We start from the raw sequence: 26676 nt of genomic DNA, 5'->3' as shown, positions 1-26676 counted from the left end.
TGGAAGTTTTCAAAATGTTTCTTTCGTAGTTTTTGAAAACAAAGGTTTGAATCGAACCGTGTATCAGGTGAACCAATACACATGAAAGTTAGTTTAAGTCAATACAGATTTATTTTGCATTGATCATTTAGCCTATCAATTAATTAGGTTCATGTTCGTGACAAATGTAGCCCTGAGCCCCATTCACCCAATCTCTTTGGTCTTATTAATGTCCCGTCCCCAGCAAAAAGTGTACAGGTTATGCTGTTATATCGTCCCTAACAATGTTGAGACCAAACCTACGCCCTTGGAGGAATGTATCAGGGTAAAAATGTGATTAGTCCCCAAAATACACAAAACACTTAACCTTCAACAGAGCCGACAGGACTGATAAATATTAACACATCTGCAACGATAATAAAGGAATTTACCACCATACAGAAAACTCACAAATGTTTAAGTTGTAACTTCTGCTTGAAGTGGTGTAACTCCAGAGACCAAAGTTAAGGTTTTTGTCATTACTTATTCATCAAAGTTTAATATTAAATTTTTTGATAAAGGACACTTTTTATTCACTGTACCCATAAAGTTGGAATTATTCCCCCCTTTTTTCCTTTACAATAATTTCTTGTAAAAACCTTTTTTATTCCAAATTTATGGGCAACAGTGTACTTTCTGTAAACTTGATTCATTTAATCTACTTCCTTTCTTTTCTTTTTTTAATCTACTATGTGTTTGGAGCAGTGAGTGAATTAGCCAAATTTGCAAGAACCAGAGTTTAAAAATAGTTTATTTTTTATTGTTTAGTTTAGTTTATTTCGGTCATGACATCACAAGAAAAAAAAAGAAAAAAGAAAAATAATGACAACAAGGAAACTAATACACTGTTCAAAGAAAACATTACAAAAAAGTTTCCAATATACAAATAACATCTAGACCGAAAAAGGTGTAGGCTGAAGCAAAGCTTATTCATTGCCTACCCTCAAAAAGATTATTTAAAGTAATGAAATAAAAGCAAGAAGTAAGAGATAAGACTGCCAGTAAAACAAATTGCCTCCATGGGGATAACAAAGATTCCTCAAGAAATAAAAAAAATAAAGGTGCAGTCTACATGTTGCCTTCGTCCTTAAATAGCATTGCAATTCTATATATATTCTATTGCAATTCAGGATATCAGTCTTTTTAAAAAAAATTTCATGTTCAGTTTGAAGGTTTGGGACTCGACTGACTCAAATGTTTTATGGACAAACAAAAACAGAACAAAAAAGTCCAACATTTAAACATTCACGATAGCAAAAAGAACCAAAACAACAATAAAAAATATGTCAAGTACTACACTTAACCATCATGACTATAATCCTTTGTGTCAGTATAAATGTTCTTTTCTGGATGGATGTTTGAGGACCAGATGTGGAGAGCGACCGCTGCAGCTGCATTCACTCAACCATCTATTTATCCCCATTAACAAGGCTTCTTCAATACATGAGACTAAACAATAAAACCATAAAACCACATTGCATTTTATCAGGATCCGGATGGAGGGAATTGAAAACAAATTGTCTGACAGCGGACTGAATGCAATGATGTGAGAAGCGAGAGAAATACAGCTGGAGACGAAGGGAAACAAGAAGGAATATAAATGCCGAGCAAGTGATGAGCTGAGACAAAAATGAGGAGCATCTAGTCATCTGGACAATGTTGAGGCCCCTGAGTATTTTTAGTTTACCTTTAATCCCATACCAAAAGTAATATATTATATTACTTTGTGCAGTAAACAGAAAGATCCTAATTTTTTACTCAGAATTCAGACCTGCATGTGTACCTGTAAATCTATCTGAAACTGTACTTGGGATGATACTGGCCCCAAGTGAAAAGGGGTTTAGGATTAAAACTACACAGTTTGGCATAATTCTAACCGGCCTGAATGACTGAATCAAACATTTTAGTTCTCATGTTTCTTGCTTTTTCCTTTCTGTACTTTCAATTGCAAACGAGTCGGCATTTTATTGAATGGTTGAATGAGCTCTCAAGGTGATTCCCCTCTCATCAGGCTTTTCTGGTTGACCCATTACATCCCTCTAGTTCAGCTGGCAGATGCAAAATTGCAATAATAGTGTACAATGAACTGAACAGACTTAGAACTTTTTGCATTTCGTACATTGCTTGTATTGTCTTATTTTACAACTAACTGGTCAAAGAACGGCACAGGAACTGTGGAGCACTAGCCAAGCATGTAGGCCAGTTTCAGCCCAGTTGGGTGTGTACTAGGAGCAAGGTAGTAAACATGTGAAGGTTAGAAGTGCAAATCTGTTTTGGTTTTATGTTCTAGAACTTGAGAATTAGAAGTAGAGGATCTGTGTGCTGTTGTATCACTACATAGATTTCAAACTTTTAACCCATGCTTTTATCACAACCAGTTTAGACTATTGTAATGCTCTTTATTCTGGCATGATTCAGAAGTTATTTTCACGATTACAGCTTGTCTCTGAACTGGCCCGGTGACCCCAGTGTTGGTATCATGCCATCGGCTCCCTGTTCGCTTCCGGGTTGGTTTTAAAATTCTTCCATTTGCTTTTGAATATCTTCATGGCCTTGCCCAACCGTATCTGTCCAGCCTGCTGCAGCCATATACTCCGTCATACATCCGTTAGGCTGACTCACTTAAAACGTACAGTATTTATTCTCCTTGGCTTTTAATTCACTTAATATTTTAATTAATGTATTAATTTAATTATCAAATTAATTAATAATTAATAATTTGATTCACTATTTTAATTATTTGTGTACTGACCACCTCTTTTACTGACCACCAAGTTATTGTATTGTATCTTATGTCATTATGGTTTTAATTCTAGGTAAATGTAAATTTTTGGTCAGTATACAAAAATACAAAATACATTGAAATAAGTCCTCTTTTAACCCATCACTGGTCACTGGTTAGACTAGGAGCAGAGGGAACCCAGGGAGCAATTACTGTGAAGGGCCTTGCTCAGGAGCCTGCAGTGGTTAACCTCAGTTGAGATCCCAGGGACTAGAAGTCCTCCAGACCCAAGCCCAACCTCTGTAACTGCTAGGCTATCACTCTCTATCTCTCCCATATTTGTATCTTTTATTCCTTTGGCTTGTTATCCAGTGTGGATGTTGACTTTATCCTTTCAAATTGTAATTTGTTTCTCCGTTTATGAGGTTTGTTTTCAGTCTCCTTCCTTTCTTTTCAATTCTCTCGGTGTTCAGCACTTTGGCCAACTGTGTTGTTTTTTTTAAGTGCTTTGTAAATAAAATTGAGAATTGAGTTGAGTACAGAAAGTTAAACTGGTTTGAATCCTTGAGTTGATATGTCACACAAAGTGACGGAGCCCCTCTGAACCCAGAAGCCCGGGAAGACGGGTTCTGTAAATCTGTGCTTGACTGTGTGGATGAGGCTCAGTCCTTCTGATGAAACATTGTAATACATCAGTTCTCCAGCCTCCCAGTCCAGGAACACTCCTATTTTCTTGCATGGCATATGTTCAATACGTTTTGCCTCCTTACCAACCCTGGCAATGCCTCCAGCTTCGGAGCATACTAGACTCCAGGACTTTTCATTGGTTCCAAAGCCACCGCTGCTGTCCAACGACCTACTTACTCCTACATATGCCACAGCAATCCCGACTTCCCCCTCCCATTCCACTTCCCAGTAGCTGAGGCAGTTCAAGCCCTTGTCACAAAGCACCTGTGTCCTCTTAAACCTGTTCTTGTTTTCAGGTTGTTTAACATCTCTGAGCATGAATTCCACTGCCGCTTTCCTGTTGGCGTCACACAGAAAAAGCCGTCTGCTTGCTGTGTTTTCATCAAGCGTCAGAACTGGGTCGTCTAAAAAAATAAATAAAAGAAATTACATAAATCTGGGTGTTTTTGGTGAAACTGAAAAAGGAAATAAAAAATATATAAAAATAAGTGAAAAATACAATAGGGCCTTCGCACTGTCAGTGCTCGGGCCCTAATAACGCATGGAGAATACAGCGAGGTCTAAAAAGTCAGATATTATCAGGTGGATCCCTCGTCTGCCAGAGTCTTATTCACAGGGTTGAATTTTTTTAACTTGGATGTAAAATCATTCACTGAACAACAGACAAACTTTTTTTAATATGATGCCCAAATGTGGAGGTATGTTTTTTTTTGTAGTAGACAGTTTTTATTGGAACTGTGTTCCTGAAATGTCCTGTTTCTTAAGAATGGGTCAGACCAACCTGCAGGCAGCGTACACCTCAAAAAAAAAAAAAAAAAAAAAAGAAAATATATATATAAAAAAAAAAAAAAAAAAAAAAAATATATATATATATATATATATATATATATATATATATATATATATATATATATACATACACACACATACATACATACATACATACATACATACATACATATATATATATATATATATATATATATATATATATATATATATATATATATATATATACATACACACACATACATACATACATACATACATACATACATATATATATATATATATATATACATATACATATACATACACACACACACACATACATATATATATATATATATATATATATATATATATATATATATATATATATATATATATTAAAAACAATCAAAAGGATTAGAAAATGCTTGGAGAAAAGCTTACATTTCTGCATCCCTGGCTTTAACCGATGTTCTCCACAGTGGTCGAAACTGTTGAAAACAATGACAATTTTTTCATTTTAGTACAGTATTTTCAACCAATTATCTTTTCTTCTTTTGACACTTGCCAATCACCGGATCGCTGTTTCCATCTTACCATCTTACATTGTGAGCGGTAGCCAAATAAAATTGCAAGTAAGCAGCGAGGACTATGAGGAGCCAATGAAATCGTACATGGAGGCGGGACAGTTTCTAACTAAGTGGCTTATTTTTGTAGCAAAAAGGAAGGATTTTGTGTTTATGGTATGACAAAGCAACATCAGAAGCATGACCCATTGAGCGTTAACACATAATTCGTGTGTGAGCGTACCACAAAAGGATATCTGTGTCTTTAAGATTTTTTTTCCATCTGAACACCTTAACATACCACAGTCTCTCCAGCTTTGTATTTGGGTCATCAACGATGGCAGAGAGAAGCATCTTTCCATCGTCTCCAGGATGATTGTAACTCAGATTGAGGTGATTCAGGTTGGAGGCTGCGTTAGATTTCAGAGCTGATGCCAGGAAAGCACAGCCTTCTTTTGACACCTGACAACCTGACAACCTGCAGACCACACACACACACACACACACACACACACACACACACACACACACACACACACACACACACACACACACACACACACACACACACACACACACACACACACACACACACACACACACACACACACACACACACACACACACACACACACACACACAGGAGATTAAATGGAAGGTTGCTGGGGAAAAACACAGCACAACTGAAGTTAATCTCTGCTATGACCAAATAGATTTGGACTCGCCTTAATCTCAGTTTAATGGTCATTGATTTGGGGATGTTTTGGAGCCTCAGAAGCGGCATACCTTGAGTCACTTATGAAATACTCTCTAAACAGAGTATTATGAAGACAAATGTGAAGCCATCTTCTCAAGTCCACGAGTCAAAGCACACTAACAAATCTATATCAGGATGGTGGAAAACCAGAATAATCAAGATACCAAAATGGGTTAACTTAAGTCCAGACCTGAAGCCCAGTGACATGTCATGGAAGAACCTCAGGAGAGCTGTGGACAAACAGTTTACCAAATACCTCAGCGGAACAAATGCAGAGGGAGTACTAACTTTTGCTTTACAGGCACATGCATCATAAAGGCAGTAGTGTTCAATCTGCAGATACATTTATTGTCCTCTACATAATGTAGGAGTGTCAAAAATAGCTGGAGAACCAAATACAAATATGTTTGGTAAATCCAGTTTCCTGCCTAGGGTAGAGTAATTACAATGTTCACTTACTTGAGAGCTACTAGTTTACAGTGTATACTCTTGAGACCTTCTGCAACCTGCTCCACACCTGAATCCAGAAGATCATTATGACTCAGGTCCAGCTCCGTGAGGTTTGAAGATGCAGAGCAGAGAACAGAGGATTTCAAACCACTGCAACATTTTTCAGTGAGTTCACACCAACTCAGCCTGTCAAAAGATGGCATGAAAGGCTTTAAAGTTAAAGTGAAAATGTAAACTACTTCCACTGATACCATTTACATATCTCAGAATTATTACATCTTATTACATCTCAGAATACCTGGAATCATTATTGCAAGTAACCCAGATGCATCCTTTTAAATTTGTTCAGGCATAAACTCAATAAAACAAATGGGTTCTTCAAATATTTTTTTTCCTGTGGAGCTGAAAGCTACAGATATAGGTTTCTCTATTGCTGATACTCAACACCAACTGGCTTGTCTGCACTTGAATGGTGGGTGTGACCAATACATCAACTGACTTTCAACAGAGAATTCAGAGAGCATGGGAAAATTGACCATGCAATTTGTTGAAAACAACAATGTAACTGAAATGGGCTGTTCTTCAGCTGATCAAAAGTTTAAGATCACAGCTTTAAAGGCCGGGACACAGCAACCCGGCAGAAAATCGTCTCTCATCTCCTTGAGTTGGTCAAAAAATCCTCCCGAAGACACAACCTGACGTGGACTAGAGCGTATATTCTGCGCATGCGCAGGGCGTAATATGCCTCCATAACTGCAGGCGGCGTCAATCTATGATGTCGCACAAAAACAAAAGTAAAAAAGAACAACCGGAAATGACTGATTTCCCTAGTGTCAAGTTCTGAACTGAGCCCGCTGTCATCAGTCAGTGTTTTCATATCTGGAAGAAGTCAAGAAGGATCGAAAATAAGATGGCTTATAAAGAAAATATAATACAATCAAACACAAGCCAAATTTAAACCAATGCAATGATAGAATTATTTTAGCGTTTGTACTATCACTGTTTAGCTAGTAAGTTTACCATCGTCATTTCCAGTTAATTCTGATTCGCTAGTCAAGGGCTAGCACTCCACCAATCAGATTGGTCATAACGACCGACGGCTAGTGGCCGATTCTACATGTCGAATCAGTCCGAAATAAGCGCCGACAGACAACTGCAAGGGACACATCAACCCGATTCAAGGCACCGCCCCTTGTCCAACTGTTGGTGTTGGGTTGGTGTGTCCCGGCCATTACAAGCCAAAATCTGTGCAAAAATTTGGATTCCATGTCATTTTCTGTCAAGATCTCCTGATGGCAAAAACTTGAAGAGAACGTGGTAGGATTATTGAGCTGCACAAGCAAGGCCTCTCACAACATATCATTGCTGCTGATGTTGGACGCAGTGAGACAGTCATTTTGAAATTTCTAAAAGATCCTGAGGGTTATGGAACAAAAAAGTTGTAGACCCAAAGAAATTTCACCGGAGCGGAGCCAGAAGATGCGAATGGCTGTCCATCAAGACACAGGATGATCCTCGACTTAAATTAAGGCCATTACTGGGGCCAACTGCAGCCCAATAACCATCAAACAGCATTTGAGAGGGTAGGGCTTCAAAAATCAAAAAGTCTTCAAACGGCAAAGTCTTCAAAGTCTTCACCACATGGCACAACCTTCCCACTATCCTTCTCGACACACTCGTATCTAGCTTTTTTTTTTTTCTGTTTTGAGGACAGTTGTTTGTTTTATGTGCTATGGTCTTAAACCTTTGATCAGCTGATGAACAGCACATTTCAGTTAAATTGTTGTCTTAAATAAATTGCCTGCTCAAAGTTTTTCATGTCTTTCTCCCATTTCTTCTTTTTGAATTTTGAAGCTCTACTTAGAACCCTCTTAAGATCCTCAGTGCAAAATGCAAATTCTTTCAATTTCTTAACTGGTCTTAAGATTTTGATCAGGAGTGTATATTTTAAATTTACTTACAGGGCAGTTTGTGAGACTTTGACCACTGGCAGCATTCCAAGAAGCACATGTTCTGATCTCAGGTACTTCTTGAGGTCAAAGACATCAAGCTTCTCATCTGACATCAACAGAACATAAGTCAGAGCTGACCACTGTGAGGGAGTGAAAGCTTCAAACTTCTGGTCTGACTGGAGGTACTCTTTGACTTTTGCAACAAGAGTGTGGTCATTCAGCTCGTTCAGACAGTGGAAGAGATTCACGTTTTTATCTGGGTCACATTTGTTTTCATCTATCTTCCCCTTGATGTACTCAGCTGTTTCCTTGTTAGTTTTTTCATTGTTTTTCATCTTTTGTAGCAACTCCCTGAGAAGATCCTGATTCGTGTCAAGAGAGAGGCCGAGAAGAAAGCGGAGAAACAGATCCCACTCTCCATGTGCGTTCCCTAAAGCTTTGTCCACTGCTTGCTTGTAGAAGTCTGATGGATGCAAGCCTGAGACCACTGGTTCAGCAAGCAGATTTTCCCCTTTGTCACTGAATGTGTGATAGACGTAGAGAGCAGCCAGGAACTCCTGAATGCTCAGATGGACGAAGCAGAAGAATTTCTCCGGGAAAAGCCCATGGCCTTCTCGCTTGACCTGGGAGAGCAGCCCAGAGTAAACTGCAGCTCTGGTAATGTCAATACCACATTCTGTCAAATTTTCTTCTGTAAAGAGAAGGTTGCCCTTGACTAACTCCTCAAAAGCCAGTTTTCCCAGAGACAGGATCGTTTCTTTGTTTTGCGTTTTCCAGCATGACTCCAAGCCCTTCCCTTTCTCACATTCAGAATACTTAACCTTGCTTTGCCTGCACTGCAGACGAAGGAAATGTGCGTACATGTCAGTCAGGGTCTTGGGCAGCCCCTCTTCTTGTTCTAGGTTCACAACCTCCTCAAGAACTGTTGAGGTGATCCAACAGAAAACAGGGATGTGACACATGATAAAAAGGCTTCTGGATTTCTTCACATGTGTCAGGATTTTTTCAGCCAGAGCCTCATCACTGAACCTTTTCCTGAAATACACTTCTTTTTGCTCATCATTGAATCCTCGTACTTCTGTCATCCGGTCAATTTTACCAGCTGGAATCTTGTTGGATGCTGCGGGTCGGGAAGTGATCCAGATCTGAGCTTCAGGCAGCAGATTTCCCTGGATGAGGTTTCTCAGGAGAACATTCACTGATGTTTTCTCTGTCACATCTTTCAAATAATTGTTTTCAGTGAAATCAAGATCAAGGCGACATTCATCAAGGCCATCCAGAACAACTAGAATGTTGTACATGTTGAAGTCACTTATTTCTGAGGTCTCCATACATGGAAAGAACTGATAGAGAAGTTCCTCAAAACTTAATTCTTTCTCTTTTCTTAGATTCAGCTCGCGGAAAGGTAGTGGGAATGTGTAATAAATATGTTCCTTTGCTTTGCCCTCAGCCCAGTTTGTTTTGCCCTCAGCCCAGTCCAGCATGTACTTCATAGAAGCAAATGATTTTCCGATGCCTGCTATTCCTATCGTCAGCACAGTTTTGATGCGTTTATTATCAGATTCGGATTTGAAGATGTCGCAGCATTTGATAGGTGTTTCTTCTTGCTTGAATTTTGCATCTTCAACTAGTTTACCTTCAGCTTTAGCATCGACTTCCCTTCTGTCCCCATCTATGATGTAGAGGTCCGTGTAGATCTCATTAAGAAGAGAGGATTGGGGGGATTTGTTCTGCCCGTCAATCCCCTCAGACACAAAGGTAAAACGCTCCTGTAGATTAGTTTTGAGTTTCCGTTGACTTGCAATATCTGGCTTCTCTGCAAAGGAAAATGGGTCGGTTAATGTTTGACACAATTTAATCTTTTACAGTGGACATTTTTATCAAAATATTATTATATTATAATATATAATAATAATAATAATAATAATAATAATAATAATATATATTATATATGGATTTGTCATGTTCTTTGGTCAGAGGCAATGGTGTCAGGAACTGTTGTAACCCACATTATTGGGTGTATAAGGTAATTGATTGTTGGGGGTTTCCCTGTGCATTTACAGGTCTTCTCCTCACACTATGGCTTCCTCTCAGTCCCAAACTATCCATTACCTTTTTCACATAGAGGACAGAAACCATGAATAGCGCAAAGCTGGTCTGTCTGAATGTGTCCAGAATGCTGAAGAAAGAACAACCCCACCCCAAGGGAACGTACATCCCTGTCCAGGGTGTACCCCTGTGTGTTGCTCAAAGAGAACTGGGATTGGGTCCAGGGGATTCCCCTTAACAGAAATAAGCCATTATAGATGCTGGAAAAATGGATGGATAATCAGTACCGCTGAAGAAACCATGGGCAAGAGTTTCATATGGGTCAGCAACCCTCTCCCACAGACAACGTAGGGAGAGCTGCCAACCTACAGAACATGCACCTGAGGAGTTGGTCAATCATTCAACACTGCTGATTCCCATATGGTCAGTAGCATTTACTGATGCAGTAGTGACATGGTTCCACTGGTTATTATTGGTGGAAAACCCTGATTAGATTCTGTTTGTGCCTGTCTGAGTGCCTAAGCTGGGAGAGCAATGAGAAGTAGAGCAGTTGTAATATTTACAATTCCATATAGAGAAACAAATGATGAGCAACCTCTGCAGCTTTGAGACAGCTGCCCGTGTACAGTTGTAATTTGTTTTTGTGCACCTACAACATACTCAATCAAGAAGGTACTGAGTATTACCAGTATAATTGTTTTTTGTTTTCCATGTAACCATTCATTAACAGTTGTCATCCAAAAATGGGCCACGGGGGCTTAAACAGAGAGGCTCAGCCCTCCCTCACCACATCCAGTGGGGGGTTCCTAGGCCAGTCAAAGGGTATAATCTCTCTAGAACAGGGGTCCCCAAACTACGGCCCGCGGGCCACATCCGGCCCGCCAAAACAATTGGGGTGGCCCACTTATGATCCTAGAAAAAAAAAAAAAAAAAAAATTACGTTTTTTTTTTTTTTTTTTCCTATCATAAGATATCCGTACTTAAATGTTGGCATTCTAATTAAAATTGACCATAGTTATGAGCTATTTATAACTAATAGTGGCTCATCTTCACCCCCTCACACAATGGTATATTCTGACGTGACTTTTACCGTGACCGAGTGGTGAGCTGACAGAAAAAGACGACAAAGGGGCACGGTGCAAGGCTGGTAGTGCAGCCGTCTCACAGCAAAAAGGTCCTGGGTTCGATTCCCGCCGGGGATGCTGTGGGCGCTGAAGTGCGTGTTAGTTTCCCCATGACTTCAGCTCCCACACCCTGGGTGGGGTTGGTGAAAGGGCCTTTCTGTGTGGAGTTTGCATGTTCTCCCCGTGTTCCCTTTGTAGCTAATGTGAGCTACCCTCACAAAAACATGCAACAGTCCTGGGCTACACATGCCTCCTCTGGCCAACCGGGGAACAGATGGGGTGGGGAGGATCTGGCCAGAATAACGTGATCCTTCCACGCGCTACGTCCGGCTGGAAAAGCCCTACCCTGTCTGGTGAAAAGATGCGACCTGCTCACTCCTCAGAGAAAACAGAGTTTTCAAACAGCAGTGGACAGATGACTATTTTTTTTTTCAGTGCAAGGAAAAGGCAGTTTGTCTGATGTGCAAAGAAACGGTAGCAGTTTTCAAAGAATTTAACATTCGTCGACATTATGAAACCCGCCATAGAGAGCATTGTGCTAGCTTGCAGGGCCAAGTGAGGAGAGACAAGGTGACTAAGCTAAAATGTGGATTAGCCCAACAGAGCACATTACTGCGTCAGACGCAGATGAACGTGGCGTCCGTCCGGGCCAGCTTCAAGGTAGCTAAACTGATAGCACGCTGTGGAAAGCCGTTCAGTGATGGGGAGTTTATTAAAAAGTGTTGGAGCACTGCTGCGGAGGTGTGTCCGGACAAGAAAGATCTCCTAAACGCGGTGACTCTGTCCGCATCTACAGTCACCAGGCGGGATGAAGAAATGGGGGATAATGTACATTACCACCCAGCTAAAAGAGAAAGCTAAAGATTTTGTGTATTTTTCGTTGTCATTGGATGAGAGCAACGACATGCAGGACACAGCACAACTGTTCATTTTTATTCGGGGAGTAAATTCCAACTTTGAAGTTACCGAGGAGCTGGCAGCATTACAACAACAGGGGAGGATATTTTTGGTAAAGTTTGCCAAACAATGGAAGAGTTGGATGTGGACTGGTCTAAGCTGGCCAGCATCACAACGGACGGTGCTCCAAATATAACCGGCGCGTCGCAGGAGCTCGTCGGGCACGTGAAAAAGGAAATGGCAGAAAGAGGTCTCACACTCCCGCTACAAGTCCACTGCTTGATTCACCAGCAAGCACTGTGCTGCAAAGAAAGAAGAATCAGCCCACAGAGATGTGCTTTACACTGAAGTCCGCTGGTTAAGCCGGGGCAGATCATTTCCTGTTATAGACTAACCTCGGCCCCCCATCACAGAAAGGAAAGTTGTTGTGGCCCCCACTGAAAAAAGTTTGGGGACCCCTGCTCTAGAATGTCCTCAGCCGCCACTCCAACCACCAATATAACACCTGGTATCCAACCAGCTTTATTGGATCCTCTCGATGCGGAGGAGCACTGACTCTAATCCAAGTCCCTCCTGGATGACTGAACTTTTTCACCCTTTTTCTAAGGGAGAATCCAGCCACCCCAGGGAGGAAACTCATTTCAGCCTGTTTCTGCTATTTTATTCTTTCAATCATTATCCTCCAGTGCCATAATATTACCCATATTACCCATAAATGAATAACATATTAGACTGTCATAAATGATGACACTCTATTTAGACCCTCCAGAAAAACGCGGGCAAAAATCCTTGATTCCGCGGGCTAAAATCCTTGATTCTGCGGGCTAAAATCATTGATTATGCGATTAAATGTGGGGGTTTTTTATGTGCTTTTATGCGGTGAAATTGCGGAATATGCTGGAAGTTGCGGATTCGGCGCTGAGCTCTTCCCTCTTAAATTCAGCGGGCTGTCTCGTCTGATCTGAGGTCGTAAGAGAAAAAAAAAGGAGAGCAGGTGGAGAGGAGAGGGGCCGTGGCGGCCCGGAGGCCGGCCGTCTCTCTCCCTCCAGCCCGCGGCTCAGTGCTCGGGTGATTGCCGGGCGCGCCGGCGCGACGAGGGGGACGAGACAACGCTCCGTCACCCCACGCGTCCGCCGCCACTATCCCCCAAGTGGATGGGAGCTCCGCCTCCGCCTCCGCCGGCGCAGTGGTGCGCGGTCAGCGCGGAGACCTGAGTCCACCGGCAGCCCGTCCCACCGCGCAAGCGGGGGGCGCGGCTGCCGGTGGACTCTCTTTTTCCTCTCCCTTTTTCCTCTCACCCCCGCGGGTGAGAGCTGCTGTTTGGGGGGTGGTGGTTTCTGCGAGGGGTGTGGAGGTCCCCGGGCGGGTCCCGCACGTCGCAACCAGGCGTCCTGACATGTCCCTCACAACACTCCCCCCTTTTTCCAAACTTTATGCGAAAATGTGCGGTGATGATGCGGTGAAATCAAGCGAGCCCCGCATAATTCGCATATTCAGCGCGGACATATGCAATATTAACCCCAGTAAAAGTGATTTTTCTGCACCAGACATTGAAATCCACGGAAGGTCTGTAAATCCACGGACAGCCGTGAAATCCGCGAAAAATTCCGCGATCACGGAATCGCGGATTCCTGGAGGGTCTATCTATTATCTTCTTGTTGCTCATTTGATGCTGAATTTGTCCAATACTACTGTAGGACCAACACACTCTCACTCCGGACGCGTCCAAAACCGACGCTTGGTCAGGCGCCTTTGGCGACACCTACTGACGCAAAAGGTATCCATCTGCGTCTCTCTCAGACGCAAGAGGAATACTATGGATTCCAATGTAATCGCGTCTGCGGCTATATGTGACACTCACGGCAGGTGATCAAATGCATATACTTCAATTTAAAAGTGTGGTTTGATGACATTTCTAGCGAGAAATATGCATTTTTCCCCACAATCTCTCTTCAGTGAGTGTATATTTTATATTAAAAACATTACTGTTTACTCAAGTGTACTCCTAAATTAAATACTTACCTGCTCTATTCTACTGCCCTTATTTTTAACAGCTTGTGCTCTTACAACGCCATATTAAAACAAATTATAAACCACATTAACACTTCATAGAAACAAAATAGATCGAGGGATGAGGTCTGAAAGATCTGTTTTGAATCTTAGTATAATGCAAATATATTAAAGAACCATATATGTGTACTATTGAGCATTAACATGTGTTTCAGAGAGCAGACGCGTACAAACCAATAGGGTGTCGGAATGGTATTATGTTTATACTTCTCATCCAACCACAACCAAATTCACTCAATCCGGATGGAGCAATTTTTTTTTTTTTTTTTTTTTGTGCCAAAATTAAATAAATAAATACATCATTAATTAATTAAAATGGGAATGAAATATATCATTAATAAATTAAATGTGTCATTAATTAATTAAAATTAGAATGAAATATGTCATTAATTAATTAAAATACAATTCATTTTAAGTAAAAATATATATTTATTATTTCAGCATTTAATTAATTAATGACACATTTAATTAATGATTTCGTGTTGCATGTGAATCATGAAATGTAAAACTGCATTTAATTAATTAATGACACATTTAATTAATGATTTCGTGTTGCTGAATCATGAAATGTAAATGTAAAACTGTCAGTTTCACTCGTCAAACTCAGTGGGCGGATTCCAAACACCTGATTGGTTCCCCTGCACATCAAGTCAAGGCTAATCGAATCCACATAATGGATTGTTGCAGGGCTTGTGAACACATTCCGATACACTAAGTGGCATAATTCACCTCTACGTTGGTTTGGATACTCTACTCCAAAATTTTACTCTACTCCAAAATTTTTACTCTACTCCAAAATGTTATTGGCAACGAAATCTCGGTCCTCTAACCACAAACGTTGAAACAGCAAGGTGTACAAAATGTCAAAATCCTGCCCAGAGCTCCTGAGAGAAGCAGCGAGTTTAATTGAAGAAGCTCTTAGCAGAACTCCTCCGGCTCCAGCGGCTCCGTCACAGCAGATACCTGCTGCTGCATCACGCAACTCTCTACAACACGCAACTCACAGCTGTCATGTTTAGAAAGGCTTCTACCTCCAGTTTCAGACCAAAGCAGTGGATTCCACTAGATTTGCGTTAGCTCCGCCCACTGAGTTTGACGAGTGAAACTGACAGTTTTACATTTACATTTCATGATTCAGCAACACGAAATCATTAATTAAATGTGTCATTAATTAATTAAATGCAGTTTTACATTTCATGATTCACACGCAACACGAAATCATTAATTAAATGTGTCATTCATTAATTAAATGCTGAAATAATAAATATATATTTTTACTTAAAATGAATTGTATTTTAATTAATTAATGACATATTTCATTCTAATTTTAATTAATTAATGACACATTTAATTAATTAATGATATATTTAATTCCCATTTTAATTCATTAATGATGTATTTATTTATTTAAATTTGGCACAAAAAATCCTCCATACAATTTAACTGGATAGTTTTTTTTAAAGGCCGAAATGAAATAGAGTAACAAGGCTGTTTTTAAAATGTAAGGAGTAAAAAAGTACAGATAATTGCGTGAAAATGTAAGGAGTAAAAGTAAAAAGTCGTCTGAAAAATAATTACTCCAGTGAAGTATAGATAACCAAAATTTCTACTTAAGTAAGGTAACAAAGTATTTGTACTTCGTTACTTGACACCTCTGCTTGTTGGTACACATCATAGATGTTTGACTTGTATATTCAGAGACCTCTTTAAGGGCCAAGCTGGAAACAATCAGTCAAAATCTTTTAACGAGTATTTTGTGGCCAGATTTCTTTAAGATATCGATGATAGTATTATACACAGTCATACTATTCAATTTGGACCAGTTCTTAGTTTATTTTCCCCTTTAACTACTGATTGTTTCACCTTTTGAAATTTTCCCATTAACTTAACATGGCTATTTATAGACCCTTTAACCCCTTCCCCAGTCTGACAGGATGATCCTGGATGATCAAATGTATAATATATCATAGTGCTAATACATTTCTGTGTGTTTAAGTTATGCAAACATATCTTAAAAAAAACCTCCTTCCGGTTTAGGGTTAAGATGTTGACATTAGGGTTCAGAAATCATATATCCGCTCATTGTTCAACAGACAAAGTGTGACCATATTATATTGTGAGTAGATGTATGTGATGGTAAAGATCAATATATGCATTTATTAGTGCTATTTTAACGTTTTGTCCTGCTGCCTATTTCCCGTACAGGAAAGGTTGTGTTCAATGCCGTAACGTATTAAGCAACATTTCAAAACAGATCTTTCATACCTCATCCCTCGATCTATTTTGTTTCTATGAAGTGTTAATGTGGTTTATAATTTGTTTTAATATGGCGGGACTTCCAAACAAGAGCATTAGGTCAGTATACCCGCAGTATTAACATTTTGTCCTGCTGCTCTATTTCGCCGACAGAAAGGGTTGCGTTCAGTGGCGTAACGTATTAAGCAATGTTTCAAAACAGATCTTTCAGACCTCATCCCTCGATCTATTTTGTTTCTATGAAGTGTTAATGTGGTTTATAATTTGTTTTAATATGGCGTTGTAAGAGCACAAGCTGTTAAAAATAAGGGCAGTAGAATAGAGCAGGTAAGTATTTAATTTAGGAGTACGCTTGAGTAAACAGTAATGTTTTTAATATAAAATATACACTCACTGAAGAGAGATTGTGGGGGAAAATGCATATTTCTCGCTAGAAATGTCATCAAACCACACTTTCAAATTGAAGTATATGCATTTGATCACCTGCTGTGAGTGTCACATATAGCCGCAGACGCGATTACATTGGAATCCATAGTATTCCTCTTGCATCTGAGAGAGACGCAGATGGATATCTTTTGCGTCAGTAGGTGTCGCCAAAGGCGCCTGACCAAGCGTCGGTTTTGGACGCGTCCAGAGTGAGAGTGTGTTGGTAGGCATGTTTATTGCCTTGAAATCATGCGCAGATTAATGCACAGGCTTCCCTAGGCTGCAGCTTAGGGGCCCCACGTGTGGAGGGGCCCTTGGATTGGTCAGACTATTTATAGAAATGTAAATACACTACAATGGTATAAAAAAAGTGAACTGTATTGGTCCGTGGGGTGAACATTGACAAAAGTTTGACCTGTGCAAGGACTTGTAGCAGACATTTAAAAAATAAAACATCTACTGAAGGATGGTTATTTCATGTAAGGTTTACTAATCTTTACTATTATTTTGTATGAACTCTATAACCTTACCCTGTATTTCTGTCATCCTGTCAATGCAGTCATCTGGCAGCTTTTTAACAGCTGATGGTCGGGAGGTTATCCAAACTCTTGCTTTAGGGAGCAGTTGTCCTTTGATGAGATTTGTTAACAGTCTGTTGACCGAGGCTGGTTGTCTGACATCCTTCAAGATCTCATTTTTCTCAAAGTCCAGACTGTGTTCATAAGCATCAAAGCCATCTAAGACAAAAACAGTTTTGAACCGTGCATAATCTGAGATTACAGATTTTTTGGTTTCCTCAAAGAAGTGATGAAGAAGTCCCACCAAACTGACTTCGTTTTTTATCAAGTTGAGCTTTGAGAAGTCAAGTGGGAATACAACTTCAACATCATCTATTTTGTTTTCAGCCCATGCTCTAAGGAATCCCTTCACATGAAAGGATTTTCCAACGTTGGCTTCTCCAACTGTCAGCACAGTTCTCATTTTTTCTCTTAGGAAGAAAGACATCATTGCTTGTCTTCTCTTCTTAAAGATATCAGAGGGTGCATTGACTAGTTTCTTGGATTTTGCCATGGCCTCTTCACATTCCTCATCATCGGCGTTCTCACCAACACTGATTTCTTTGATGATGTGTTCTGTGTTTTTCTGGTTAGGATGATTGATTTCATCTTCACTCCCATCTTTGTTTTCTTGAAGAAATCTTTTTCTCAGGTCTGATACCAGTTCTTTCCGCCGTACTGAGCTCTCTGAGTGAACAGAACAGAAGGTCAGCAAATTACTGGTGGTATTCTATAAATGAAAGGTGGAATCACGTGTGTGTGTGTGTGTGTGTGTGTGTGTGTGTGTGTGTGTGTGTGTGTGTGTGTGTGTGTGTGTGTGTGTGTGTGTGTATACTGTACATATATGTACATAATAGTACATTTTTTTTAATTTGTTTGGTGTCTGATTCAAAGACACATAACAAAATAACTAATAGTTCACGTGTTGATTATGACCTCAAATAAGTTCCACAATTAATTGAACCCCACCCCCAGAACAAAAGGTGAGCTCTATAAAGGTAAGCTACCAAAGATTGGATATTTTTCTTATAATAAGTACTTTGTGATTTCAAAATAATTACACACAAACTAACTATTCAAGGTAATTTATCAAATACTTAATAGATAGATAAAAGTCAGTAAGAAAAAAAACCTGAAAACTTACTTGCTAAAAGAACAATTATTTATATAAGTTTTTCATATGGAATTGTAGAGATCAATTTTGTGGTAGTATGTTTTGGGGCAGCATGTGAACGTTCACATACACAGTTAAGATGGTAATCACAAGAGAAAAGGACGTAACAACCAACTTGGGGAAGGTTGCGTTAGTTATAGGTTTTAAATCTCAGTTTCAATTCATTTTCAATTAATTGCCCAGCCCTACCTAGGTCTCCTCTCATTTATGAAGCTGTGTCTGCTTTATTAGTTGATTGTTTCTTAAGCTACAAATTATTGCACTAATTATTAATGATTGAATAACAAAATATTACATTATAGCACATAAACAGCTTTTCCTCCTTTAATCCTCCTTCATTTTCTGTCTCTGTAGAAAACTCTTAATGCAATCCTTAAAAAATATACATACCTCGGCATTCTGTCACTCTATTGATATAGTCAGAAGGAATCTTTTCAACTCCTGAGGGTTGAGAGATGATCCAGACAAGAGCAGAGGGGAACAGAGTTCCCTCGATGAGGTTTGTCAGCAGCACATTCATCGGAGCTGGCGTCATCATGTCAGTAAGCTTCTCCTTCTTTTCAAAGTCTAAAGTGAGGTCACATTTGTCCAACCCATCTAGGACAAAAGCTACTTTGTACTTCTCATACCTGAAAACTCTTGATTCCTCTAAGAAATGACTGAGCAAATCTTTCAAGCTTTGATCTTCTTTTCTTTTTTCCCTCAGTTCTCCAAAGCAAAGTGGAACTATAAAGTCAATATCCTTGTTAGATTTTCCTCTTGCCCAGTCAACCATGAATCTCTTTGTTTGAAATGTTTTGCCAATACCAGCAATTCCTTTCGTTAGAACTGTTCGCACAGTTGAACGAGAATGAGGAAAAAGATCCTCATATTTTTTGATTTGGTAAGGTTTCTTGTTTGCCGTTTTGTCCCAGAGTTCTGTATCCTGCTGTAATTTATCCAGTTCCTCCTTGTATAAATCCAAGATTTTCTTCTTACCGATCCGTTGAAGTCTCTGTTTGGCATCAGAGTCTAAATTAAAACACAATCAAAATAATTTTTTAACTTCACAAAAACAGTCAACATTAATGGAAAAATACAATGCAATGATTTTTCATTGTGAAACTTGATAGGTATGACAGTGTGGTACAGTAGTATTACAGGATACTGTAATACTAGTTTAGAAAAAAAAAACATTCCTCTGAAAAAATTACTTGACCCTGTGATGACGAGTATGGAGCAGATTTAGATAGATGGATGGATGGAAAATTCTAGATGAAACCATCGTCTACTGATAACAGCATGCTCACTCTCAACTGGATGGTTTTGGTGGTACTGTTAGGATTACAGAGTTCTCTGAAGGTTCTGCACTTGTTGAGAACTAAGTAATTAAGTTTAATTTGCCATTACTTTTTGTCAGACAAATACTTTAGGTTTTTTAATTACCTGACAAGTACTTGAGTGTACACCTCAACAACCACTAGTAAACCAGTACTGTGTACTTTACAGAAATATTCCAGTCAGTGGTAGCAAATATCTACTGTGGGCTGCTAGTGGAACTGCATTACAACCAGAGATGACAGCAGGATGAATATAGTCATTAAGAAAGCTTCAAAAATCATTGGACAGAATTTAGAGACACTTCAGTCAGTGAGGTATGGAAGGTCACAACAAACTTCCTTGAATCATGGACAGTTCATCCTACCCACAACTGCAAAAGGCCAGGCACTACAATGATAGATCAAGAGCCAGAGCTTTCATACTGACGTCCCCAAGACTGGATATATTGAGAGATGTTGTCTCAAGTAGCACATTGTTACACCTGTGACCTGTGAGCGCCTGAATGATGTTCAAGAAAAGCGTAGGCAGTGGTCAGGTTTCCCATTGCACTTTCTTTTATTGTGCAGTCCCAGACTAACAACAGTGATGAGTGGCAATGTCTCTGGTGGTGAGACCTGCAACACAGACAGCTGGTAACTGTCACCTTAAATACTGTGCCACCGGATTAATCCCCGGACTCTACCATTCCACAGGTGAACTAAACATGTATCATATGGCTAACTAACCATAGACACACCTTAAATATATAGACCTTATATGAAAAATCCAATTTAGCTGCATCTTCATCTTGAATACACATCTAAAATATAAATACAATAAATAGAAATAAACAACATTAATTTATACCCCACCCTAACGTCCTAACTTGTCACTTGGTCTCTCCCGGAACCTTTATAATGGCGCTGTGACCGGAAAGGTAAGTATTAAACACAGACAAAGTATTTTCTCCCCACAGTACTAACTTGCTCACTCACCACTGATGAAATTGAACACACACAGTCACAAATACCTCTACATCGCTTACAGTTTGCACTTCCAATAATCTGCACAACTTCGGCAGACCTTAACTTTCCCTTCTACATCGCTTACTGTTTGCACTTCCAATAATGTGCAACTTTGGCGCAGCTTAACTTTCTTCTCCTCTTGCAGGCGGAGCCGAGTGCGCACTGCCGCACCTGCCCAACGGCACCCAATCAACCGCGGCCACAAGGGTCTCCCAAAAGCTCACACACATTCAATAAATAAAGTTAAAAATGTGCAACTAAGCAATGTGCAAAATGCATTGTTCAAACCATGGTAAATAAAATGCTATTGTGACTCAAGTACCATGTGCGATCATTACTATCACTTACGTTGTTGTTGTGCAAATAAACATTTAACACGTGCAAAATATAAAAGTAAAGAAATGCACTTCATTACAAACGTAAAACCTATGCCAAATAATTGTGAAGCTCTATAAAGGTAAGCTACCAAAGATTGGATATTTTTCTTATAAAAAGTTTTGATTTCAAAATAATTACACACAAACTAACTATTCAAGGTAATTTATCAAATACTTAATAGATAGATAAAAGTCAGTAAGAAAAAAAAACCTGAAAACTTACTTGCTAAAAGAATAATTATTTATATACGTTTTTCATATGGAATTGTAGAGATCAATTTTGTGGTAGTATGTTTTGGGGCAGCATGTGAACGTTCACATACACAGTTAAGATGGTAATCACAAGAGAACAGGACGTAACAACCAACTTGGGGAAGGTTGCGTTAGTTACAGGTTTTAAATCTCAGTTTCAATTCATTTTCAATTCATTGCCCAGACCTACCTAGGTCTCCTCTTATTTATGAAGCTGTATCTGCTTGACTACTTGATTGTTTCTTAAGCTACAAATTATTGCAGTAATTATTAATAAATTATTGAATAACAAAATATTACATTATATCACATAAACAACTTTTCCTCCTTTAATCCTCCTTCATTTTCTGTCTCTGCAAAAAAGTAAATCCTTAAAAAATATACATACCTTGGCATTCTGTCACTCTATTGATATAGTCAGAAGGAATCTTGTCAACTCCTGAGGGTTGAGAGATGATCCAGACAAGAGCAGAGGGGAACAGATTTCCCTTGATGAGGTTTGTCAGCAGCACATTCATCGGAGCTGGCGTCGTCATGTCATTAAGCTTCTCGTTCTTTTCAAAGTCTAAATTGAGGTCACATTTGTCCAACCCATCTAGGACAAAAGCTACTTTATAATTCTCATAGCTGAAAGATCTTGATTCCTCAACACTACCTAAGAAATGACTGAGCAAATCATTCATGCTTTGATCTTCTTTTCTTTTTTCCCTCAGTTCTCCAAAGCAAAGTGGAACTATAAAGTCAATATCCTTGTTAGATTTTCCTGTTGCCCAGTCAACCATGAATCTCTTTGTTTGAAATGTTTTGCCAATACCAGCAAATCCTTTCGTTAGAACTGTTCGCACAGTTGAACGAGAATGAGGAAAAAGATCCTCATATTCTTTGATTTGGTAAGGTTTCTTGTTTTCCGTTATGTCCCAGAGTTCTGAATCCTGCTGTAATTTATCCAGCTCCTCCTTGTATAAATCCAAGATTTTCTTCTTACCGATCTGTTGAAGTCTCTGTTTGGTCTCAAAGTCTAAATTAAAACACAATCAAAATTATTTTTTAACTTCACAAAAACAGTCAACAGTAATGGAAAAATACAATGCAATGACTTTTCATTGTGAAACTTGATAGGTATGACAGTGTGGTACAGTAGTATTACAAGATACTGTAATATTAGTTTAGAAAAAAAAAACATTCCTCTGAAAAAATTACTTGACCCTGTGATGACGAGTATGGAGCAGATTTAGATAGATGGATGGATGGAAGATTCTAGATGAGACCATCGTCTACTGATAACAGCATGCTCACTCTCAACTGGATGGTTTTGGTGGTACTGTTAGGACTACAGAGTTCTCTGATGGTTCTGCACTTGTTGAGAACTAAGTAATTAAGTTTCATTTGCTAGTTATTTTTGTTAGACAAATATTTTAGGTTTTTTAATTACCTGACAAGTACTTGAGTGTACACCTCAACAACCACTAGTAAACCAGTACTGTGTACTTTACAGAAATATTCCAGTCAGTGGTAGCAAATATCTACTGTGGGCTGCTAGTGGAACTGCATTACAACCAGAGATGACAGCAGGATGAATATAGTCATTAGGAAAGCTTCAAAAATCATTGTTCAGAATTTAAAGACACTTCAGTCACTGACTGAGAAAGTTTGTTGTGACCTTCCATACCTCACTGACTGACAGTCAGTGAGGTATGGAAGGTCACAACAAGCTTTCCTGAATCATGGACAGTTCATCCTACCCACAACTGCAAAAGGCCAGGCACTACAATGATAGATCATGAGCCAGGGCTTTCATACTGACATCCCCAAGACTGGATATATTGGGAGATGTTGTCTCAAGTAGCACATTGATACACCTGTGACCTGTGAGCGGCTGAATGATGTTCAAGAAAAGCGTGCTAAAGTGGTCAGGTTTCCCATTACACTTTCTTTTATTGTGCAGTCCCAGAATAACAACAGTGATGAGTGGCAATGTCTCTGGTGGTGAGACCTGCAACACAGACAGCTGGTAACTGGCACCTTAAATACTGTGCCACCGGATTAATCCCCGGACTCTACCATTCCACAGGTGAACTAAACATGTATCATATGGCTAACTAACCAGAGACACAACTTAAATATACAGACCTTATATCAAAAATCCAATTTAGCTGCATCTTCAGCTTAAATACACATCTAAAATATAAATACAATAAATAGAAATAAACAACATTAATTTAAATACCCTAACGTCCTAACTTGTCACTTGGTCTCTCCCGGAACCTTTATAATGGCGCTGTGACCGGAAAGTTAAGTATTAAACACAAACAAAGTATTTTCTCCCCACAGCACTAACTTGCTCACTCACCACTGATGAAATTGAACACACACAGTCACAAATACCTCTACATCGCTTATAGTTTGCACTTCTAAATAATCTGCACAACTTCGGCAGACCTTAACTTTCCCTTCTACATCGCTTACTGTTTGCACTTCCAATAATGTGCAACTTTGGCGCAGCTTAACTTTCTTCTCCTCTTGCAGGCGGAGCCGAGTGCGCACTGCCGCACCTGCCCAACGGCACCCAATCAACCGCGGCCACAAGGGTCTCCCAAAAGCTCACACACATTCAATAAATAAAGTTAAAAATGTGCAACTAAGCAATGTGCAAAATGCATTGTTCAAACCATGGTAAATAAAATGCTATTGTGACTCAAGTACCATGTGCGATCATTACTATCACTTACGTTGTTGTTGTGCAAATAAACATTTAACACATGTGCAAAATATAAAAGTAAAGAAATGCACTTCATTACAAACGTAAAACCTATGCCAAATAATTGTGAAGCTCTATAAAGGTAAGCTACCAAAGATTGGATATTTTTCTTATAAAAAGTTTTGATTTCAAAATAATTACACACAAACTAACTATTCAAGGTAATTTATCAAATACTTAATAGATAGATAAAAGTCAGTAAGAAAAAAAAACCTGAAAACTTACTTGCTAAAAGAATAATTATTTATATAAGTTTTTCATATGGAATTGTAGAGATCAATTTTGTGGTAGTATGTTTTGGGGCAGCATGTGAACGTTCACATACACAGTTAAGATGGTAATCACAAGAGAACAGGACGTAACAACCAACTTGGGGAAGGTTGCGTTAGTTACAGGTTTTAAATCTCAGTTTCAATTCATTTTCAATTCATTGCCCAGACCTACCTAGGTCTCCTCTCATTTATGAAGCTGTGTCTGCTTGACTACTTGATTGTTTCTTAAGCTACAAATTATTGCAGTAATTATTAATAAATTATTGAATAACAAAATATTACATTATATCACATAAACAACTTTTCCTCCTTTAATCCTCCTTCATTTTCTGTCTCTGCAAAAAAGTCAATCCTTAAAAAATATACATACCTTGGCATTCTGTCACTCTATTGATATAGTCAGAAGGAATCTTGTGAACTCCTGAGGGTTGAGAGATGATCCAGACAAGAGCAGAGGGGAACAGAGTTCCCTCGATGAGGTTTGTCAGCAGCACATTCATCGGAGCTGGTGTCGTCATGTCACTAAGCTTCTCGTTCTTTTCAAAGTCTAAATTGAGGTCACATTTGTCCAACCCATCTAGGACAAAAGCTACTTTGTATTTCTCATAGCTGAAAGATCTTGATTCCTCAACACTACCTAAGAAATGACTGAGCAAATCATTCATGCTTTGATCTTCTTTTCTTTTTTCCCTCAGTTCTCCAAAGCAAAGTGGAACTATAAAGTCAATATCCTTGTTAGATTTTCCTGTTGCCCAGTCAACCATGAATCTCTTTGTTTGAAATGTTTTGCCAATACCAGCAATTCCTTCCGTTAGAACTGTTCGCACAGTTGAACTAGAATGAGGAAAAAGATCCTCATATTCTTTGATTTGGTCAGGTTTCTTGTTTTCCGTTATGTCCCAGAGTTCTGAATCCTGCTGTAATTTATCCAGCTCCTCCTCCTTGTATAAATCCAAGATTTTCTTCTTACCGATGTGTTGAAGTCTCTGTTTGGTCTCAAAGTCTAAATTAAAACACAATCAAAATTATTTTTTAACTTCACAAAAACAGTCAACAGTAATGGAAAAATACAATGCAATGACTTTTCATTGTGAAACTTGATAGGTATGACAGTGTGGTACAGTAGTATTACAAGATACTGTAATATTAGTTTAGAAAAAAAAAACATTCCTCTGAAAACATTACTTGACCCTGTGATGACGAGTATGGAGCAGATTTAGATAGATGGATGGATGGAAAATTCTAGATGAAACCATCGTCTACTGATAACAGCATGCTCACTCTCAACTGGATGGTTTTGGTGGTACTGTTAGGATTACAGAGTTCTCTGATGGTTCTGCACTTGTTGAGAACTAAGTAATTAAGTTTCATTTGCTAGTTATTTTTGTCAGACAAATTCTTTAGGTTTTCTAATTACCTGACAAGTACTTAAGTGTACACCTCAACAACCACTGGTAAACCAGTACTGTGTACTTTACAGAAATTATCCAGTCAGTCAGTGGTAGCAAATATCTACTGTGGGCTGCTAGTGGAACTGCATTACAACCAGAGATGACAGCAGGATGAATATAGTCATTAGGAAAGCTTCAAAAATCATTGGACATACTGACACTTCAGTCAGTGAGGTATGGAAGGTCACAACAAACTTCCTTGAATCATGGACAGTTCATCCTACCCACAACTGGTAAAGGCCAGGCACTACAATGATAGATCATGAGCCAGGGCTTTCATACTGACGTCCCCAAGACTGGATATTTTGAGAGATGTTGTCTCAAGTAGCACATTGATACACCTGTGACCTGTGAGCGGCTGAATGATGTTCAAGAAAAGCGTAGGCAGTGGTCAGGTTTCCCATTGCACTTTCTTTTATTGTGCAGTCCCAGAATAACAACAGTGATGAGTGGCAATGTCTCTGGTGGTGAGACCTGCAACACAGACAGCTGGTAACTGTCACCTTAAATACTGTGCCACCGGATTAATCCCCGGACTCTACCATTCCACAGGTGAACTAAACATGTATCATATGGCTAACTAACCAGAGACACAACTTAAATATACAGACCTTATATCAAAAATCCAATTTAGCTGCATCTTCATCTTAAATACACATCTAAAATATAAATACAATAAATAGAAATAAACAACATTAATTTAAATACCCTAACGTCCTTACTTGTCACTTGGTCTCTCCCGGAACCTTTATAATGGCGCTGTGAC

General features: G+C 39.1%; 1 protein-coding gene across 2 annotated transcripts in view; it reads right to left on the bottom strand.

Moving 5' to 3' along the window:
- Positions 1-2790: 2790 nt before the first annotated feature.
- Positions 2791-26676, bottom strand: part of LOC133457383 (uncharacterized) — a 36749-nt gene continuing 12863 nt past the window's right edge. Inside the window, exons 7-15 of one of the 2 annotated variants that reach the window (XM_061736601.1) lie at positions 24830-25462; positions 21818-22447; positions 18867-19487; positions 17276-17989; positions 7933-9739; positions 5981-6157; positions 5066-5242; positions 4643-4689; positions 2791-3831 (exon numbers count right to left, since the gene is read on the bottom strand). In XM_061736601.1, the coding sequence (XP_061592585.1) occupies positions 3287-3831; positions 4643-4689; positions 5066-5242; positions 5981-6157; positions 7933-9739; positions 17276-17989; positions 18867-19487; positions 21818-22447; positions 24830-25462 (5351 nt within the window). In that variant the 3' untranslated portion in view covers positions 2791-3286. Of the gene's footprint in view, positions 3832-4642; positions 4690-5065; positions 5243-5265; positions 6158-7932; positions 9740-17275; positions 17990-18866; positions 19488-21817; positions 22448-24829; positions 25463-26676 lie in introns of those variants that run through there. The other variant, XM_061736602.1, reaches the window with a different exon arrangement.

Source organism: Cololabis saira, chromosome 12 (assembly GCF_033807715.1).
Source record: "Cololabis saira isolate AMF1-May2022 chromosome 12, fColSai1.1, whole genome shotgun sequence".
In the NCBI taxonomy this organism is placed as follows: Eukaryota; Metazoa; Chordata; class Actinopteri; order Beloniformes; family Belonidae; genus Cololabis; species Cololabis saira.
Note: the sequence above shows the minus strand (reverse complement) of the source record. Positions and strands in the feature narration are given on the sequence as shown.